The following is a 22,602-nucleotide window of genomic DNA, read 5'->3' on the forward strand; positions in this document are numbered from 1 at the left end:
ACTAAATCTGAAATCTTATTGTTTAGCTTATCGTAGGCGGCACATACGTAGAAGTAGAAGAAGCAGATGGTGTGTTACTTCGACCTCTAGCACAGAAGCTGTTACGCAGCCTAGAAGATCTGAGGCGGATTCTAAGAGAACAAAGTCTGGAGGATCCCGGCATTTATCCCGAAGCTGCACACGAGGCCCTGCTGGAGTATGACAACCTGTGTGCTGAGTTTGAACTTAGGTGTGTATGTTTTAGGTGGATTTGTGTAAATAGGACACCCATCCTCCTGATGTGCTATATAGGAGAAGACATGCCTATGTAAACAATGGGTAAATCTTCATAAAAATTAGTAAACTAACAAAAATATTGCTTGGTAATCCTATACTTCAATAAAGGCAGCAACATAAAGTGGGGGTCTGATTGACTGAGACTTGCCATTTCCTCATTTTGCAGTCTTCGGTACGCAAACATGAGAGGTCTTCAGTTGACCTGTCCATATTTTGGGAAGAAACAAGATTACTTCAAGGTTAGCTTGCTCTTAATGTATTAGTGTTCCAAATGTTGGTACCTTGGCTTGGCATGGAAATTTCCGATATTTTGCAAGTGGCATATGTGTCTGGGACAAAGGCTATTACTGAGATGTTATAAAAAATTGTTATTGGGCCCCATGGTAGGCCTGTTGGACTTAATGATGCTGGATGAATACATGATTAGCACTCAGACTGGGGAATTCAATAAAGCATTGACAGCAATTTTCATTTAGAATTTGCCTGCTCCTTATTCAGGCAAGCATTTTTGGCAGTTCTGGTAATATTACCATCAAATGTGCCAAATTCTGGTAGTAATAACTACCACCACTTTAGGAACCTGTCACTATGACAGTGACTGTAGTAGTAGTGGTGTGAACCTCCTGCGCTCACAATAATATTAAATAATATTAATAATTAAATGTGAGAAGCTGCCAACATTAAATCATATATCTAATGATTCTTAAAACTAAAATGTGAGAGTCACATGGTACTGTGACGCAACGCGTAGGCCCGACGTAGTGACGTATTTCCGGCGTGGCGGCCATCTTGGTACACCTTTTCTTATCCTGTTCACCCATGCAGATAACATCCAAAAGCATGTGGTAGGAGCCTTGTTTTTCACCAATGTAAGTGCGCATTCTATTTTACCACACTTTGGCAATAAACATATTACGCTATGGGAGCTTTGTGTTTATGTTACATGTGAGTGGTTAGCGCAGTATGTGATCCTGCCTGGAGAAGGAGATATTATTGGAATCGTAATCCCTAGAGGGAGATCCGTATATATTGGGAGCAGTCATTTGGAGTGATATCAACCTGGAGGATCTGTGAGAGGGATCCTATATAAAAACGTTTTGACTTGCAAGGGTCGAGTCTGGAAGGTGAGAGGCTCATTCAGCCAGTTATCGGATGATTTTCTATACAGCCACCAATTCACGTTTTGTTCACACGGATATCAGCACGAGTTATTTTTTTCACTGGAGTGTGATTATTGAAAGTTGGACTTTTAAAACGCATGAAAATTTATTATTGTGTGTATTTTTGCACTAATTTGAGTTTACTTGTGCACATGATTCTGTTTTTATTCACTTTTATGAGTTTTGTGGTGTGTGTATATATACATATGTACATATATTAAGTGCATCTTATGTGTCTATATATGTTTGGTAAAACACGCACTAAGATTAGTCAATAGGACTGTTTTTTCACCATCACTATAGGAGTTTTTTTGTGTGTTTATAGACACGAGGTTATTGAATAGATATATTTATTCACTTATAATTGAGGGGATATATATATTTTTTCATATTGTTGTATTTTGATTTGCTAGTGATTAGCGCCACATTTTTTCTCACATTTTATGACAGTGACTGGTTTTTAAAGAATTACTGACCGTTTTTGGATGAGGAAACTAGCGGTAATTAAGACCAGCTCTGAGTTGGCATACTTGAGTTGCTGGGTGGGTGGAGCCTTATGGGGGAAACTGAGAGACTAGTTCTCCATCAGGCCCATGTTACTTTTCACAAAACAATGGTGAAGCGCTAAAATAAATTAAAATGTATGTGCAAGACAATAGTGCAATGCGAATATATCAAACTCTTATGTGTCACCACAAATTGAAAAAATAAAGGAATCCAAATGTGAATCCAAAAACTGTGAATTCAGTGGTTCTTTGATTATGAGGGAAATGACAGATGTGGATGTCAAACGCCATCAAAACTTCTTAATGATAGATCACACAGCACCTCCGTGTACAAAACAGGGAGGCTTACCTGAATCGAATCGTATGACCCCCAATTAAGAGTGGTCCACCAGCACTTGTGTATCAATCCAAGATATCCTGCTTTCCTCAAAAGCACATGTCAAACAATGGCACTGCTGCTTTATATCAGATCACTGTGCATATATACTCAGTTGGACATAGTACCATGAATAAGATACTCTCCATAGTGTAATCCAGATTAAAAAAACAATTTTATGTGGTAAATGCACTACAATGAAAAGATGACAATCGGGCACTTCATATCATAAACAACTTGTATTCCAAAATCCAAGATGGCTGCAGTGGGATTACGTATGCATAGTGGCCTGTGTTCCGTCTCTGCGCTACTAGTTTTGTCAAAGATGGTGTCCTCAGGAGCATGGTTTTTTTACATCCAATGGAGTCCTAGTGCATTTTTTTTTTTTTTTTTTGTTCCCATGTTACTTTTGATTGACAATGGATAGTAGGGGCAGATTTGGTAGCTGCTATTGAAGCTACTGATCCACCCACTTTCAATAGCAATTTGGACCTAATTGAGAACTAATCTCTTGGTTCCCCATTAAGCCCCTCCCATGGCACTACAAAACTCCCTAGCCAAGCTCCTCTGTATGATGGGTGCAGTGGTCCAGGAACAATTAAAGTGAGGAAGGAGTATCCAGTAACCTCAGTACCAGGCTCCAACAAATTAATGTACCTGTCTTTTATGTAGAAGAACTGACAATTTCGGTACAATGGCCCAATGGAATTGTAAAGGGTGTCTACCACACCCTTTAAGAATTGCCCTCCGTGTGTCTAAACCAAAGTAATTGCACATTATATGACAGTACATTTTATATATAAAATTTTACATTATAGTTTACCAGTTAATTTTTTTTTTTTTTTTTTTTATGCTTTTTTTCTCCTTTTTTATTTTTTCCTGGTGAACACGTCCTGTTCTAAGGGGACAGCATTCATTTGCTGTACAGTATCTATGGAGGAACAGCTATTCTACCATTGGAGAGGAAGCATTAGAACTACAGAACACTCCTCAATCATCACTTCCTCTCCATTACAAAGGAGGTGAGGTCTTCTGTAGTTCTAACAAACCTCTGACAACTTTGTTTAAGAGAACACCTCGGGAAAGCACTTGATTTTTTGGCAAGATCAGGTGTGGCTTTATTGTTCTTTTTTTTTTGTGCAGTTCTCAAACCCTTATTTGGTATGATTTATATAATTAACAGACTAAAAGGAAGCAAATTGGAAAAGTTTTATTAAGTGAACTTTTTGTATTTAAAGTATAACTAAAGGCAAAACTCTTTCTAGTTTTGGATAGAGTGGAGAGGGATTAGAACACTTATTAGGTTTTTATTGCTGTCTTTGTCCGTGTCAGTGAGATTCACCCTCTGTTGTCCTGTTTATCATTATCATCGAAAGTAAAAGAGCACCAAACTTTGGGCTGACATTAGAACAGTAATGGAAGGGAAATCTTCCAATGGGAACACTGGTTCTGGTGACCCATCGGGATTCCTTCACTTTGGAGGGATTTCCTCTCACTTCCTGTTTTGGCTATGGCACAGGGAGTGAAGAGAAATCTCCCTTTAGAGGACACAGATAACAAAAAAAAGTTTTGCCTATTTGAGTACACCGAAAAGATTTTCCCACTGTATATGGGTATCTTTTGGTCGTGGTACATATATAGGAATTAAATAATTGAATAACTTGTGAGCCACTACCTAAATTAAACAAGGTTCACTCGGCACCCGAGGACGGCAAGTACACACACTGAACGGCGGACACGCTGGCTGTGAGATATCGTGTATGTTCTATTCAAAACACTTGATATTTTTATATTACATGTGAGTGCATATGGGCACATATTAAAGGCTTGTTATATTTTAAGGATAAGGCACTATGTCTGTCTTTTTTTGTACTGCGGAATATTCTAAGGAGGAGATTAAGCGAGAGATCCCTGCAGTGATAGTGATAGGAGAGGAGAGCGACGTTCCAGCAGCAATTGGGAGATACTCACCACTACTGCTATGATGCAATATATGATCTAAAGTTCCATTTGATGAACAAAAGCTGGTTGAGCCTTTCAGTAGGCTTTAAATGACGTGAGCACATATTGAGAACACAATTAGAAGTCACTGGAAATTGCGATTTTTCACTTTTGGATCTGTCACTTTCATCACTAGAGACTTTTTTTGTTCACTTTTTCTTGTTTTATATTACATTATCACAATGGACGTTTATCACTATTTATTATATATAAAGATTACATATATAGGGATGTTTCCCCATTTAATGCAGGCCACCTGACAGACCTGTGTATCTGCCACTGTAAGATTAGTACTTCTGCTTTTGTACAGGAGGCCATACAGAAAGTGGCACGATAATCTGATTACACAGGAGATGTGCTGCTTTTATTATATGTCTGTGAATATGGATCAAATGAAAGGTTGTTGGCACAAACACACTGTGATAATTACAACCACATTTTAGCACAAAGCCCTGTTCACACCCCCTCTTCTGTATTCACAATTTAATATGTGTTGGGTGATCTCATATTATGCATACAAAGCAGCACCACCCAGGACATGCCTGGTCTAATGTTTTATCAGAACAGCTGAATAGAAGGCAAATGTTTCCAACACTCGTATGTTATGATACTAGTCTCCAAATGATATAGATGCCTAAAAATGTAGGGAGGTTGGAGCACTGTTGGCCAGTTGTGTTTTTATATCTTCTCTGGTATGGCCACTTTAAACAACTTTGTTTATAGCTGTTAGTCCACAGGTCATGGGCAATGGAGAACAAGAACACTGTTGGCCGGTTGTGTTGTATCTTCTCTAGTATGGCCACTTTAAACAACTTTGTTTATAGCTGATAGTCCACAGGTCATGGTTCAACAGAGGACAAGGTGTCAACAAAGAGGGGGAGAGACCAGTTCTGTATGAGGGATTGGTATATTCAGATGCAGGAAGATGCTGATTATTGTACTTTGTGTCAAGAATAACAGGAAATGGTCGAACACGTTAAAACTGAAATGTGCATGACTTAATGAAGTCAGAGGAACATCAGCCCCAGGCTATGCACTTATTTTTTTTTTATTTTTTTAGTATTTGTTGCTTCTGGTTGTCCTGTTGAAATCTGATAGTGTGGCCTGCAGAGGTACTTAGCTGTAGAAGACATAAGACGCAGAGAATAGCTGTGACGTCACATGACATTCTAGAGCTGCTTCTCATATTTTCACAATCCTGTTTGGGACTCTAGATATGAGCAGCTTTATAGGTTGAATAAACAAGAATTAAAACATCTTAATGCCAGTTTCAGCCAGAACAGTATTTTTCATTTTGAATAGAGCAGAGAAGAGTTACCTTTTTATTGATCTTTTAGCTGCTATTGCTAGGGAAGTTTTTACCTGGGCTTGGTTCATGGTGGGTTTGGCAAACATTACTGAGGTTTGACTGCCAAATCTGAATTGCATTAAAATCAAATTAATTTCTGTAAAAAAACAAAATGTATTGGCTATCTTCTAGGCTAACAGGCAAGGTATTGCCAAACAAATGGCATCGGAAGCCTGGCACTGATCTAGGGGATATGTACCAATACAAAGGAAAAAGTTTAAAACATTCCCATTTAGCAGGGAAATTTGGTTTTAATTATGTTTGCAGTGAATTATTTCAATTAGGTTTATAGTGAAACCCCCTTCGGCAAAGCACCATGACCAAACATTGATGAGGACAAGGCCATCTTCCCCACAACCCTGGCCTGGTGGATGTGGAAGCCTGCAGGTGGGGGGATTATCAGAATCGGGAAGCCCCCCTTTAATAAGGGAACCCCCAGACACCAGTCCCTATATGGTACCCCTACGCATTCTCAAAAACAAAATGTAAATCAACGCACCTGCATTTTGAAAAGCCCTTGTTTAAAAAACAAGTCACAAAATTTAAATGGTTTTCAAACTATGTGAAAACTTGACAGGTTGTAATCCCTGCGCATTTTTTTCCTGACAGTTTTTTTGGGTTTTTTTTCTGCATCTTTCTCCTTCTGAGGATTTTTCTATCACTTCCTGTCCTTATTACACACTGTCAATGCAACAGGAAGTGAGAACAGATGTCTGTATCAAGGACACAGGCAGCAATAAAAACAGAGGTTCCAAACCTTTTCCAAAACCATAGAAACAATTTTGGCTGAAGATGGGCTTCAAAGTGTAAGTTAAGATAAAGCTTTTGTTTTGATTTTGGATAAAATAGGAATGGGTAAAACCCCAATTGGGTTTTTTCAAAGCCATGCATTTTGTGAACAGAAACACAAATTTACGCAGAAACCTCCATTAGCATTAATACGAAGGACCAATAAAATAAAAAATATACTTTTATGTAGGAGCTGCTAAAAACAGGAACTATTTAGAAAAACATTGGTTGGATGAATGTAAAAAGCCTTTTCTCATCTTTGACAAAGACTAGCCATATTTTTTTCTTAACCCCAAGCTGTCAAGCATGTCTACATATGGGGCCTCCCCTGAAGTGGATCGTCTTCTGTGTGGTCACATATAGTATTTGTGTACCCGTGTTTGTGCTGGGAGAGGGCTGCCCTCGGGCACTGCCCAAGGGCCTGGGGTCAGTGGGGGGCCCCTGGTACCTTTCATAGGCATTTTTGGGTGTGGTTTGAGTGTGGGCGAGGACACGGGCCCCATGATTCCCTATTGTCCAGGGGCCCCATGAGTTGTCAGTCCACCCCTGGCTATAATAGTGATTAGTAACCGTACAGCTTACCTTTGTACTCCCCCTTTTTTTTTTTCTCGAATGGAGGAAAAGATGCATTGTATCTGTCTCTCCTTGCTAGAGGGAAAATGTAAACACAAAGGCTACATGAGAATATTAAAATGAAGATGAAATGGCTAAATCAATGTCAGGGTCACTATGTTTTCAAGTAGGATTTACAAAAGTTTTCTTTGTTTTTTTTTATTTTTCTTTATTTAGTGTCTGTGTGCTTTTAGGTGGGATAAAACAAAATGCGCACAAGTATAGTCTCTACTGGAGGTCCTAATAACAAATAATCTATGTGGTACTATTGTGCTCTTCAGGAGTAGGTTTTTTTTTTTGTTTTTTGTTTTTTTTTGGGGGGGGGGGGTTGTTCTTTGGTGGTGTGTTTATGGTAATGGTAAGAAATATACACTTAAACAAATGCCAAAGTTGCAAAACTGGTTTTAGGTCTTAAGATTTGTCTGGATCTTTTGTCATTAAGGGGTTAATACATTACTTTTTCTATAATTGTGTTGGCTCCATCTAGTGACCATAATGCTGCATTTGTTCTGATTGAAATATGTCAGAAAATATGACTAGGGTGTCCAGCTTTAGGCCAATGTCTGCCATACACTCCACTTTTTTTTTTTTTTTCAACCTATTTTGCTTACAAACAATTGAATGAACCAAGGGATATTCATACAGTATATGGATGGTATGAAGGTAGTTGTGTTGATCTGTTCAATTATTCTTACACCTGAAATCTGGGTGCAGGCAGTCTGCATCCAGGGCTAATCACTCACATGTGATTGCTGCATGAGAGATCACATGCGAGTAGCCATGATTAGCTGCGAGAGCTGGCAGCCTTTCATTACTTTCAGTTTGGCTGCCTCTTCCAGCTAATCGCAGGATTCCCTGCTGGTATTCTCACAACTAATCAGATGCAGGGTACATTTACATTTGTGGATGCACCCTAAAAATGATTGCAGACTGGTAGCCAAGTTAAAGTGGAGGTGAAATGGAGGGAGTGGACATGTCAGACAGTGCTACAATCCCATATCCGTAGAGGAATGATGGCAGCCAGAGCAAGATTTTAGATTACTTTTTAGAGAATACAGAACCAAGTATCATTTTGTGGTGCAAAGTAATTTTGTATGGAGTTTGGTAATAATTGAGCCCCTGCAGCCAGCAACCATACACCCCCCGTCAATAATAAACACCCTCAGCAACAATATACACCCCCCCCCCAATAGAATACCCCCAGGAGTAATGGATCCAACCCAACAATAGACCCTTGACAGCAACAGGCCCTCCCTACAACAAAATACTCTGAGCTACATTAGATCCACCCTGGCAACAAATGACTCCCTGCAACAAAATACCCCCAGCAACAATAGACCCCCATTAGCAGGAGTAGATCTCCCAGCAGCCAACATCTATAGACCCTACATTACCAGTAGATCCCTCAGAAACAGTTGACCCCCCAGCAGCAATAGATCCTCCAGTACAGCTCAGTACCCCTTGCCAGTACAAACATTTAGTACTGGAGGTGCCGAAACTGCGTTCACCCATGTTCCTACTAAGAAAAGGGCCCTGCTTAGATGTATGAATTTGTAGTCTTTACCAAGAAAGAAGGTATGCTTTACATACATTCAGAAATTTGTGCTCATTACTGATCAATACAAATCAAAAGGGCATGCACATTGAAAGGATGCAGGGGATGTCTTGCATATAACTAATCTCTAGCAGGAGAAAATAAGTTGCTTGATTTTCCTAGGTATATGTTATTTGTTCACATATTGTTTTAACAATTATGCTGAATAGCATATTATGAACAGATGCTAAATGACAATATATTTTGCCAGGTATATGTCCTTGGTGGTCAGTGTAAAGACTCCAGAAGAGATCTATGAGCAACAAGAAATTGCAGTACTTTTCTGTGAAACGGTTTCCAGGTCAGTACTTTTTGGCATAAGAGAATTTTAGTTTATGATGTGGTGTTATAATAAACCTTTTCCTAAAATTATCTGAGATCTCCTATATACCACCAATAAATTATATCCCCTAGTGCAGTGGTCAGCAAGCCGCGGCTCGCGAGCCACATGCGGCTCTTTACACATTTTAATGCGGCTCTTCTGTGGGCCGGGCGCCCGCTCCCCTCCTTCCTCACGGGCGGCCGAGGACTCTGCAGCAAGCCCAGCAATGATTGGCCAGTCTCGCTGCCACTCACATCCTGATAGCTAGTGATTGGCTGTCAGGATGTGTGTAGGCGGGGCAGCGTGACGAACGTGAGGGGAGCTAGGCTCCTCTCACAGTCCGCCCTGAAGACCGGAACGGCGCGGGGAACACGGCGAGAGGAACGCGCGGAGCAAAGGTAAGTGAATTGACACAGGAGGGACTTGGCTTACTACTTGCTACTTACTACTACTATATGGGGGATGAATTACTATATGGGGGATGAATTACTATATGGGGGATGAATTACTATAGGGGGGACGTATTACTATATGAGGGATGAATTACTATATGGGGGATGAATTACTATATGGGGGATGAATTACTATATGGGGGATGAATTACTATGAGGGATAAATTACTATATGGGGGATGAATTACTATATGGGGGATGAATTACTATGGGGGATGAATTACTATGGGGGATGAATTACTATGGGGGATGAATTACTATATGGGGGATTAATTACTATGGGGGATGAATTACTATAGGGGGGATGAATTACTATATGGGGGATGAATTACTATAGGGGGGATGAATTACTATAGGGGGGATGAATTACTATAGGGGGGATGAATTACTATGGGGGATGAATTACTATAAAAACTTATTGAAATTAAAAACAGTGTACCATCCTATGTATTTTCAGTTTTAAAAATGTGGCTCTCAAAATAAATTTCAATCGTGGTTTTGGCGAGATTTGGCTCAGTTGAAAAAAAAAAGGTTGCCCACCACTGCCCTAGTGCTTACAATATAAAACAAACTTGTAAAGATCACAACAAAAATAAAGTGTAAATACCTATTACTAACAAGGCTGCAACATAAAGTGTGTTCCAACAGCTTTCTTAAATTAAAGCATAGATACATAGAACTTGGATGTATACAGTATCTGAATGGAAACTCTATACTAGTATAAATGACATCTGTATCATAAACTGAATTTAACAAACATTAGAGAGCCAAGTACAGCACAATGCTTGATGTAAGCTTTTTTCCCCCCAAATGGCATTGCTGTGATTGCTGACAGGAAGGGGAGTGTCTATTGAAAAATCTCTCTATTTGGAATCAGAACTTTTATCTAATGTTCATAACTTCCTAAAGTTATCAGATATTTGTGGTTAGTGGTAATGAAATTCAAGGCGTTAACTTCTTTTTTTGGTAGACATTTCAACAGAGTATAGAGACTTTAGAACAGGTCTCACAATCACAGATTTTTACAGTGCAGAATCATTCCTCTAACCTTTTGTTTCCTGATGTAGAGGATAAAAATCTTTGATTTTTGATATAGGGCTTTGCAGAAAGGCTACTTAACCCAGGAAATGATTGACGACTGTGAGCCAGAACTGATGATTTCTATCCCACGCCTAGCAATTATCAGGTGAGATAACACAGCAGTCAATGCACACTTGTGATCTAAAGCTCAGCTGAATGTTGGAGGTGGGAACTACATACAAAGCTATTCAGTTTGAAAAAGCAAGCGTCTGACGTCCATAGCACGCATTTAGTGTTCCGATGTCATTGAATGCCAATGCCTCCTGCCAATCCTGATTTGGGTGGTGAGGGTCAGCAGCTATATACTCTGTAGAGGAACACTGATGCAATGAAAAAAAATGTTTTTCCCGCAGATCGATGGCTGTATTTAACATGCTGCATGGTTGCTAGGTTTTATGTCTATTTATTTGAATGATGTATGCATTTGTGATCTGCCTGTAACATAGCCTGTTTGCACCTTTTTATAGTGGGCTGCTGATTTTTCCAGACGGACCCTTAAACCTACAGAAGAGACCTGAGGAGATGTGTGAACTTTTCAGTCCCTTTTATGGATTGCTGAAGAAAATCAGGTGAATACAATATCCAAAAAATGGATGCGCAGACATACATACTGTATGCTACAAAATGTATCCAAATTCTATACAAATCCTGTCTATATTCGGGATGATATGCAGCTGCTATTTTTGTCAGTGAAACACATTAAGGAACTCCCACCGGAATATCTTTCAAATTGTTTTGCAATTTACAAAGTTGTTCTGTACTCTCCTATTCCTGGTTTGTGCACCAGTGGGTGCTTATTTGCCAACCGTGATCTAGGAAGCATGAGCCAAACTATGTGTCCCATGCTTCCTTGTGCTCCCATATTGCCTAAGAGGGTGTGGACAATTCACAGGAATAAAGTCATCCTATTGCAAGCATTAACTAATTAACTGTGCCCTACTAAGATAGATGTGCACTGTGTTGGACATAATACACTGCTCAAAAAATCTGAAGGAATACTTTTTAATCAGAGTATAACATCAAGTCCATGAAACTCCTGAGATATTGATCTGGTCAGGTAAGTAGCAGAGGGGGTTGTTAATTTCATTAACACCAAAAGCAGCTGAAACTGATTAACAGGTGCACTAGATAGGCAACAATGAGACGACCCCCAAAACAGGAATGGTTTTACAGGTGGAGGCCACTGCCATTTTTTTTCCCTACTCATCTTTTATGACTAATTTTCACTAGTTTTGCATTTGGCTAGGGTCATTGTCACTACTAGTAGCATGAGGCAATACCTGGACCCTACAGAGGTTGCACAGGCAGTCCACCTCCTCCAGGATGGCGCATCAACACGTGCGATTGCCAGAAGGTTTGCTGTGTCTCCCAGCACAGTCTCAAGAGCATGGAGGAGTTTCCAGGAGATGGGAAGTTACTCTAGGAGAGCTGGACAGGGCCGTAGAAGGTCCTTAACCCACTAGCAGGACTGGTATCTGCTCCTTTGTGCAAGGAACAACAGGATGATCACTGCCAGAGCCCTACAAAATGACCTCAAGAGGCCATTGGTGGGAATGTCTCTGACCAAACAATCAGTAACAGTTTTCATGAGGATGGCCTGAGGGCCCAACATCCTATAGTGGGTCCTGTGCTCGCTGCCTGGCACCATAGAGCTTTATTGGCATTTACCATTGAACACCAGAATTGGCAGGTCCACCACTGGCGCCCTGTGCTTTTCACAAATGAGAGCAGGTTCACCCTGGGCATGTGACAGATGTGAAAGGGTCTGAAGAAGCCATGGTGAACATTATGCTGCCAGTAACATCGTTCAGCATTACTGTTTCGATGGTGGGTTAGTGATGGTCTGGGGAGACATATCCATGGAGGGATGCACAGACCAGCTAGACAATGGCACCCTGACTGCCATTAGGTATCCGGATAAAGTCCTTGGACCCATTATCAGACCTTACGCTGGTGCAGTGGGTTCTGGGTTCCTCCTGGTGCATGAGAATGTCTGGCCTCGTGTGGTGAGAGTATGCATGCAGTTCCTCAAGGATTAAGGAATTGATACCATTGAATGGCTCTCATGCTCGCCTGACCTAAATCCAATAGAACGCCTCTGGGATATCATGGTTCAGTTCATCCAAAGCCACCATATTGTACCTCAGACTGTCCAGGAGCTCAGTGATGCCCTGGTCCAGATCTGGGAGGACACCCTCCGTCGTCTCTGTCTCTGTTGTCAGGCATGCATACAAGCATGTGGTGGGCCATAAAAACTATTGAGTGCCATTTTGAGTTGCTGCAATGAAATTTCAGCCAAATGGACTAGCCTGCTGCTTATGTTTTTCACTTTGATTTTCAGTGTGTCTTTGAATTTAGTCCACTGATGGAAATGAAAATGATCAACCTTTTTTTTTTTTTTTTTTTTTTTTTTTTTTTTTTTTAAGGGCTCCAGCAGCCCACTTCCAAAATGTAATTAGAGGAGAAAGCAACTTCTAAGAGTGGGTCTAAACCCTCCAGCTTGGGGGATTTACTGTTGGGGGTCACATAGCTAATGTCAACAGGCTGGAACCGTACATGAGCAGAGTTACTGATTGCTTGATGATGGCTTTGCAACACCCTCATGGAGTTTTGATACTGCCAAAGCACTACAATTTTCACTGTCCCTACTGAACTGTAACAATCATCTGATGTCTGTTAGAGCTTTGTTTTTGGTAACGCTATCTTCCAGATTGGAGTTGTCTGGATGATGGCACATTCCTCTGAAAATCTGTATGCTGGAAAGTTTTGTCATACCCTATAAAAGGTGGTAACTCAAGACCAAAGCACTTTAACCCAGCATCAGATTATATTTTGTTTTATTTCCTTTTTTTCTAGGGAACTTCTCTGCATACTAACAGAAAACGAGTTACTTTCGCTTGAGAGAGCTCTGTGCTCTGCTTCGTCTGAGGACTCTTCTGTGCACCTGTCATCATGTCTGTCGCCCACTATTGACTCCAGTTCTTTTCAGTTTGATAGCCAGACAGGACAACCAGAGGCAGCCAGTTCTACTGCACAAAGCACCACTGATCTGGAGTCTCCACAAGAGACTGAGTCTGAGTCTCATAACATGGCAATGTGTGATCCCGCCTTGAGTTCTGAGAGTATGTCAATAGGTTTAGAAGCCAATAGTACAAGCCAGGATCATAAACTCCATCATGCAACAAAACCATTAGAGATACTCCGCAATATGCATTTGAGATGCACTTTAAGGTAAATGGGGGGGGGGGGAATGACATGTACTTTTGAACGTTCGGAAACATTATTACGGTACAATCACGTAATCTCTTTAGTCTATCTGTAATATAATGCTAAACACAAGTTCCCTTGTATTGCTGCTCTGACTGGGGGCTTGAAAGACCATGGTATTCTGGGCCTCTGTGTTAGTGCTATTGTTAAATCTGTGGTCATGCAATGACTACAAGTATGTATGTATACTTTTTTTTTATTTGTAGAGTAGTAAAGATATTAAAAATTGTTGGAAAAGTAGTGGCATTTGAGTGTTTCAGCCAAGGCCCTAGAATCCATTAGGTTCTTCCTGCACAGGTTGAAATCCTTTTGTCTTGTGTAAGTAAAGAATATTAACCCCTTCACGCCTAAGGGTAAAACAAATCTTAACATCTAAGCACAATTTTGCAACTTTGACATGTGTTAGCAAAACCATACATATCACAACTATTTTGTGCATCCAGGTGGATTATACCTTGATCTTTTCACAACAAATTGGGCTTTCATTTGGTGGTAAATGGTTACGGATATCTCCGTGTGTGTGTGTGTGTGTGTGTTTTTTGTTTTTTTGTTTTTTTTTTTAATTATTACCAAAGGAATACTGGCTCAAAATAGTAAAAAAAAAAAAAACAACCCTATTTTTAAATGTAGCTGTACATTTTTTGCTACCACCATAACCTGCCACCAAAAAACAACCCAAAATAATTTCTCCTGCTCCTGACAATTGCAGCGATACCATGTTTTGTATGTTAGTTGTTTATGCCTGTAGTACTGCCCAGAAACAATGCGCTATTTTTTTTTTTTTCTTAATCCTGCCACTAACTGACACTGATACTAATTTAAAAATGGGGACCCCCCCCCACCCAAAAAAAACCCAAAAAAAAAACCTGACCTTGACCCAAGCACTAACCTTGGCACATATCTAGATTAAACCTTGATCTAGGTATTTTGCTTTATTTTTTACACACACTTTTTTTTTTTTTGCTCTCTGAAAGGACAGATATATCATTCAGAGAGAGAAAACAAGGGGGGCGGGCTTCAGTGACTGATCACTGTGATAGCCAATCAGAGGCTATCACAGTGATCAGGTGACCCAAAATCGGAAATTACAGGTCCCAGCTCTCAGTTACACCCTGGTCTTTGGTCTTTCTGCTGGGAGAGAACGGCGCAGTCCCAGCACAGACAGGTATGCAAATTAAAGACCCCAAGGAAAAAAGCCCAGTTCTGTGAGGCTGCTAATATGTATGTAGTCGGCGTCAAGGGGTTGAAAATGTTTACTTAAAGCAGAACTTCACTCCCTCTCGATCAACATTGACAGTCCTTAGGCTGCTAATATTGGTAGTAGATAGGAAAGTATATTACATTTACTTGTCTTAAACATTTTAATTTTTTTTTTTTTTTTACACATTTCTTCATTTACTTCCTGGTTTTTATGCCTAGGCAAATGTCACACATCCCATGAGTCTTCAGGAGGGAAAGTGGAGCTTTCTTGGCTCAGCACACCCTCCTGCCTGCATTCCTGATCTAAGGGCAGATGGCTTCCAGATTCCAGGAAGCGAATTCATCTGCCCTAACTTCAGATGGCTGGAGCCAGAAATGCTAAAGGGGTGATTTTCAAAGTGATTGATTTATCAGCAAAATAAAGCATGGTAATATGAATGGATGAGGGAGTTTGCTTTGCATACTAAAAATGAATTAAATAGTGTTTTTGGTTTGAGATGCACACATGCAGTGTAGTTCCACTTTAAGCTATGCTATATACTGTGTGCTTATTTGGGGATGTACCTACATTTTTTTAATGCTGAATTTATTCATTATTTTGACTTGTATTTAGAAAACAGAGATTCCAGGATGTGCGGTCCCGGTATCGCAGTGACCGTGACATGTTGCACCGCCTCTTTGTATGCATTGCTGGTAAGTCACTGGACCTCATTTTATGGAATGTCTGGAATAACTGTGTTGCCCCAGAGTACCATTCTGCTTTCAGTTGTCATTGTTGCAGTAAGCAACATCAGGTTCGTATTTAAAGCACTGTTATATGTGGCCATATTTGCCTATATTTTCCCCTTTCACACTGTTATGCGGCATCAGGCTTTACGCATGTGCTTTTTTTTTTTTTTTTTTTATATATATACAATGTGGGGTTTCAAGCTTTGTGCCTTTTGTCATGTTTAAAAATGTGCTTCATGCTTGCCGCGTTTGGGTGCCATCAAAAATTTTTTTTGCATGTTTCATCAATGTGTGGAAAATTGCACCATTTTGCATGCATCATTTTGCATGCTATACCAGCCTTTTGCATGCAGATTTGGGATATTGGTTGATTGCAATGCTGTGCTCTACAGGTGTTGCTGACCAGCTACAGACCAATTTTGCAAGTGACTTGCGTGTCATTTTGAAAACTGTGTTTGACGCTGTGAGTTCCAGGCAACAGCAGGACACAGAAAGTAAGTTGTGAGCCGCAATAAATTGTACTGCGCTGTCCTATTGCTAGTTCGTAAAGTGATTCATAAAAGATGTCTGTGGGTGTACATGAATAAAAATATAAAATGTATCTGTGTGTATGTAAAGATAGTAAAAGGCAGTGGGAGTGAATCCTTTATTTTAATATCCATATAATGACTTATTCTGCTGAAACACTTATGTTAAGAGGCACCCTTAGACCTGGAATAATTGCTCAAACTGGCCATATGACATATTGTTATGCTTTCTTCTATGGGTAGATTTGACCCTGCTGGCCAGTTACTGTTGATAATGCAGCAAACTCTCCTGCTGTTACCACTCTACACCTTTTTAAAATTAAACTTTTAGCATGGAGGTGACCATTTTTTGGAGCACCTATGAGACTGTGTGCCGTGGGTGCAGGTAGGTCATATATACATGTAGGGCATTTTTTCAGCAGGAACATGGGGGAATGCATTTCTGGCGCTTCCAGCACAGAATTTATATTGGCAGGGGGTGCTGGGGGGTCTATTGATGCTGGTTGCTGGAGGGGATATATATTTGCATTGGGATATATTGTTGCTGGTGTGTGTTCTGTTGCTGCTGATTGAGGATCTGTTGTTGCTAGTAGGTCTTCTGTTTCTGGTGGTGGTGGGATCTACTGTTGAGGGAGGGGTTTATTGATGCTGGCTGCTGGGAAATCTATTTTTGTTGCCAGATGTTTGATTTTAAGGGGGATCTATTGTTAAGGACAGGGGTGGACTAACAACTCATGGGGCCCCTGTGTCCTTGCCCACGCTCAAAAAAGCCTATAAAAAGGTACCAGGGGCATTTCATGGGGCCCCATACTGACCCTGGGCCCTCGGGCAGTGCACGAGTGCTTGAATGGTCAGTCCGTCCCTGGTTAAGGAGATCTATTGTTGCTGAGGGGGGGTCCTCTTGTTGGCTGCAGGGGATCTATTTAAATGCTTTTCTTGTTATCATTAACAAATTACTTAGCACTATAAAATTATACTTGATTCTGTATTCTCTAAAAGTGGCAGTATTGGGAGGTGGGTAGGGGGTGAAACCAAGGAACAGTACTTGAAGTTGGGCAGGGGGCGGAGACCAGGGTGACTCAGAAGGATGGAGTTCCTGCACCTATTCTCTGAGAAAAAAAGTCCTGCATACATGTCTGACCATCCCCCAGTTTCTGTATCCGATTTAGTTTTGGTTACCCTAAAAACCATCATGGCTGTTACTGCCAACACACAGAGGTGTTTTATTTATGATGCTTGTAGATTTATCTTGCACAGAAATGTTTTTTTCCTAGGAAGTCTTTGTGACAGCTGTAGAAATGCCTCTTGAGAGAACAGGAGTGGAAAAATGACCTAGATTCCATGTTTGTTTTTGCTAGGAACAGCTGAAGATGCTTCACGTTTGCCAGACTGTTCAGTTTGTCGGAACCTAGAGCAGCAGGCCAGTAGCACTCCTGTGGGTATGTCAGATCTAACGTAGTGGTATATTGATAAGCATATTCAAAGCTACATTTATTGAAATAAAAATCGTTTTTCAAATATTTTCCAGATCTCAGTTTATTGCTGTCTTGTGGCTTAAACGGGCAAAGGGCAAGGAGACCAAACCCATTTCCAAAGCTAGATTAATATTTGTTTCAGACTGCGCTTTTCACTTCACATACCTTTTTTATACTTGTGGCAGTGATCTTTCCGCTTTCCATGATAAACAATTTAGTGTTGGTTTGTACCTACCAGTTTCACTGATCAGTTTAAGGTTTAACCACTTGCCTACCAGGCACTTATACCCCCTTATTTACCAGGCCAATTTTCAGCTTTCAGCGCTGCTGCACTTTGACAATTGCGCAGTCATGCAACATTGTACCCATATGAAATTTTGATCATTTTTTTCTCACAAATAGAGCTTTCTTTTGGTGGTATTTAATCGCCACTGGGCACTTTACTTTTTGCGCTATAAATAAAAAATTGCCAAAAATTAAAAAAAAAAAAAATTTCTTTGTTTCTATTATAAAATTTTTCAAACAGGTAATTTTTCTCCTTCACTGATGTGCGTTGATGAGGCAGCACTGATGGGCACTGATAGGCGGCACTGATAGGCGGCACTGATGGGCACTGATAGGCAGCACTAAAGGGTACTGATAGGCAGTACTAATGAGGTGGCAGGGATAGGCGGCACTAATAGACAGCACTAATGAGGTGTCACGGATAGGCGGCACTAATATGCAGCACTGATAGGCGGCACTGATGATGGGTACTGATAGACGGCACTGACTGGCATCACTGCTGGGCACTGACTGGCGGCACTGACTGGCACAACCGCTGGGCACTGACTGGTAGCACTGGTGGGTGGGCACTGGTGGGTGGGCACTGGTGGGTGGGCACTGGTGGGCACAGGTGGGTGGCACTTCTGGGCACAGGTGTGTGTGAAATTGCAGAGTGGCACAGGTGGGTGCACTGCTGGGCACAGGTGGGTGCACTGCTGGGCACAGGTGGGTGCACTGCTGGGCACAGGTGGGCGGAGCTAGTGGGCGGCACTGCTGGGCACCGATCATGAGGGCACTGATCATCAGTGCCCTGATGATCGGTGCCGATCCCCGCTCTGACAACTGCCGGTTCTCGGCAGTACTTTCCTCACAATCTGACAGCGTGAGGAAAGTGCAGCCGAGAACCGGCACTTGCATTTCCCTCTGATCAGCGTGTCATTGGACACTGCTGATCAGGTGGTAAAAGGCCGCTGTGATTGGCCTTTTACCACATCACGTGATCAGCTGTGTCCGTAGGACACGGCGATCACTGAGATTGCCGGGTGCGCGCCCCCTGGGGTGTGCAGGAGAGCGCGTTCTGGGGGGACGTCATATGACGTCCACTCAGAACTGGCCGGCCGCAGTGTAGCCATCATTCGGCTATCTGCAGTCGGCAACAAGTTAACCTGTATAATAAGGGATCCTCCTGCGCTCATGGGAATAATTGACAAAATACAGCTGCTGTCACTTAGCTGATACCAATAAGTGCAAAATAAAATTAAAAATTAGTGAAGCGCTTGTATCACATGAATACAATCATGTATCTCCATATAGTGTAATTATAAATCAAAGTGACCACTATATATAATAAATGTGTGTTGACTCCCTCTAGTGAAAAGAAAAAATAGTGTCAACCAAAATAGCTAAATAACACACATTAGGAAACTAAATATATAGTGCATAAATCAAATATAATGAACAGAATATATATATACGTGAAAACAGAATATTGGCCACATACAATGGTGTCTAAATTATACATAAATGATATATGCCATAGGTGAACAAGACAATATCAAAGGTGAAAAAAAAATATTCCATGCATGTGACTGTGCTTTAAGCTGGAACACACACGTGATCTCCACTTCTAAGTGCAAGTACTCTCCTTCAAATGGCAGCAATGCCTGCTCACCTCCCTTCCTCGACCCACACAGGGCCTCAAAGCAGTTACCACCTCAGTGGTGTATTCCTCTGGCAGACTCCTTATTCCTCCTCCTCTCTTATGCAACTCATAAAAAGACAAGAAAGCCTTCCATAGTGTAGTAAATTTAATAGGCAAAGTTAAAAATTACAAAGTTTTCCACTCACATGCTCCTTTCCATAAAAAAGCGTTTTTCCCAGCCTGTGGGTAGATATGCATGCACCTGGGGGAATCCAATATGGCCACTGTGTCCGGACATACGTCACCAGGAAGTAGACAAACCGACGCGTAGCGTCACGTGCGTCGTGACTTCATCAGGGTTCAAAACTGATGAAGTCACGACGCACGTGACGCTACGCGTCGGTTTGTCTACTTCCTGGTGACGTATGTCCGGACACAGTGGCCATATTGGATTCCCCCAGGTGCATGCATATCTACCCACAGGCTGGGGAAAACGCTTTTTTATGGAAAGGAGCATGTGAGTGGAAAACTTTGTAATTTTTAACTTTGCCTATTAAATTTACTACACTATGGAAGGCTTTCTTGTCTTTTTATGAGTTGCATAAGAGAGGAGGAGGAATAAGGAGTCTGCCAGAGGAATACACCACTGAGGTGGTAACTGCTTTGAGGCCCTGTGTGGGTCGAGGAAGGGAGGTGAGCAGGCATTGCTGCCATTTGAAGGAGAGTACTTGCACTTAGAAGTGGAGATCACGTGTGTGTTCCAGCTTAAAGCACAGTCACATGCATGGAATATTTTTTTTTCACCTTTGATATTGTCTTGTTCACCTATGGCATATATCATTTATGTATAATTTAGACACCATTGTATGTGGCCAATATTCTGTTTTCACGTATATATATATTCTGTTCATTATATTTGATTTATGCACTATATATTTAGTTTCCTAATGTGTGTTATTTAGCTATTTTGGTTGACACTATTTTTTCTTTTCACTAGAGGGAGTCAACACACATTTATTATATATAGTGGTCACTTTGATTTATAATTACACTATATGGAGATACATGATTGTATTCATGTGATACAAGCGCTTCACTAATTTTTAATTTTAAGTTAACCTGTATGTTATGTAGTTTTTTCATTTTCAAATGATATTAAACCCTCAGCACTTTTTAGTTTAACACATCAAGCACATTCCCCAGTAAACTATTTTGGTGTTTACCGCAGCACTTGCAGTTTACAACTTTCAATGTTGCTGGCCCCTGCTCTCTCAGTACTGCTTCCTTGAACTTCCAGTCTTCACAAAAAAAGTTAACAGTGGACAGTGCAGTCACTAGTGATTCTGTTAGCTGGAAGAAGGGGTGGGGAGCAGCAGGAAGTGCATCCTAGACCTCAGGGCTGTGTTTTATTTGCTGTACACACTGTAGGTAGACAAAACCTGGGTCCCTACATGCAAGGATGGCTCCATAGGATGCTGCAATAATAGGGAGCCACCTAGAAACAGGAAACCTTGGGCAGCAGTCCTGCAACCAGCTAAAACTGGAATATAGGCAAGGAATAAAAAACAAAGAAGCTTGGTAAGTGATTTAAATATCTGTGATCACATCATAAATACATGTTAAGACAGCAAATGTTGTACCTATACCACAAGCTCAATGGTGTTAGTAAAGAATCACAGTTTGGTTCCTTTTTCAGTAGTTCTATTTTGCAGTCACATGACTGCAAAACCTTCTGTATTTCCCTTTTCTAAATAGCGGGGGTCTGTATTCAGAATTGATAGGTACACTCATTCGTCACACACAGTGGAAGTACTCTCCCCACTGTGTATGCCGCTGATGCAGCATACCTTAAGGAGCTTCCATGGGCTGCTATGTTCAACTAAGCAGCACTGGGCAGGGAGCGTGAATACGGGAGATGTAGGATGTCTTGTGTGAGTATGGCATCTTATATCTCAGAAGAAGCCGCAACGGTATGCAAACTGATCACGTTGGCATGAATTTAGTTCCATACTTGGCATAGTCAGAATAACTGGAGAAAGGGAATTGACAGGATCACCAGGTGTTTGGGAGGAATCTAAAAACAAATTGAAATGAACAGGCACTATGTATGTTGCATAACATGTAAACACTTATTTATTTGCAATCACATTTGTTGAAGTAACGTATACTTTAAATCAGCTGCAGAAATTGCCTAAAAACTAAGGATTTCATATCACTTTATGGATTGATCTAATAACCTATTGAAGAAATTACCTAAAGTTTCAGATTCCTAGTGCCCTGCAATTGTAAGTACTGATACAATGGGCTACTTTAAGGCCTCGTTCACACCATGTGCAGAGATGTAAATTTTTCTGCACTCATTCTTCGAGGGCACAAAAAAAATAATTGTTCTATATGTGCCCTGTTCGTTCACACCACAACACATCACATGCAGATTTTTTTTCTGCTCAGGAATCTGCAACGTGCTTACAACTCACTGAAACGCACATGAAAAATGTGAAATCTGCTTTTCCCATCAGTTTTTATGCATTTTTTTTGCTAAAATTGCCCATCACCTGCACCATTCTCAGAGTGTGTCCAGGAGGATTCATCCTGCTGCTTCCTTGTTCAGTCCCCAAATCTGTACTAACTGCGTGCTTGTTTTATCTTCCTTCTAGTAACTCCAGAATGGGTTCCTGACAGCGCCAGCACTCAATGTATGAGTTGTTATGCACCATTTACACTTTTACGTAGACGGCATCACTGTCGTAGCTGTGGAAAGGTAAAAATTTTCGTCTGTGTATGAGTGTATGTGTATGTGTATATATATATATATATATATATATATATATATATATATATGTGTGTGTTTTATAAAAAAAAAATATTATACAGAGTATGTGTTAACTCACTTTGCCTATAAAAAAAAATGGATGCTTTTTCACAGAATGTGGCCACAGGATATTTTAATCTACAGTCTGTATAAATTGCTGCTGTATAATC

The 22,602-nt window shown here is 40.8% G+C and overlaps 1 protein-coding gene across 1 annotated transcript in view; it reads left to right on the top strand.

Moving 5' to 3' along the window:
- The window catches only part of LOC149467843 (lateral signaling target protein 2 homolog), a 67,326-nt gene that overhangs the window by 38,384 nt on the left and 6,340 nt on the right, over nt 1–22,602 (top strand). Inside the window, exons 4-12 of the mRNA XM_089671146.1 lie at nt 27–229; nt 8,874–8,963; nt 10,533–10,622; nt 10,984–11,085; nt 13,373–13,747; nt 15,597–15,676; nt 16,105–16,206; nt 17,598–17,678; nt 22,278–22,381. Coding sequence (XP_089527272.1) covers nt 27–229; nt 8,874–8,963; nt 10,533–10,622; nt 10,984–11,085; nt 13,373–13,747; nt 15,597–15,676; nt 16,105–16,206; nt 17,598–17,678; nt 22,278–22,381 — 1,227 coding nt within the window. The remainder of the gene's footprint in view (nt 1–26; nt 230–8,873; nt 8,964–10,532; nt 10,623–10,983; nt 11,086–13,372; nt 13,748–15,596; nt 15,677–16,104; nt 16,207–17,597; nt 17,679–22,277; nt 22,382–22,602) is intronic.

This window comes from Staurois parvus, unplaced genomic scaffold, assembly GCF_062004578.1.
Source record: "Staurois parvus isolate SC_StPar_1 unplaced genomic scaffold, SC_StPar_1.0 ptg000099l, whole genome shotgun sequence".
Lineage (NCBI taxonomy): Eukaryota > Metazoa > Chordata > Amphibia > Anura > Ranidae > Staurois > Staurois parvus.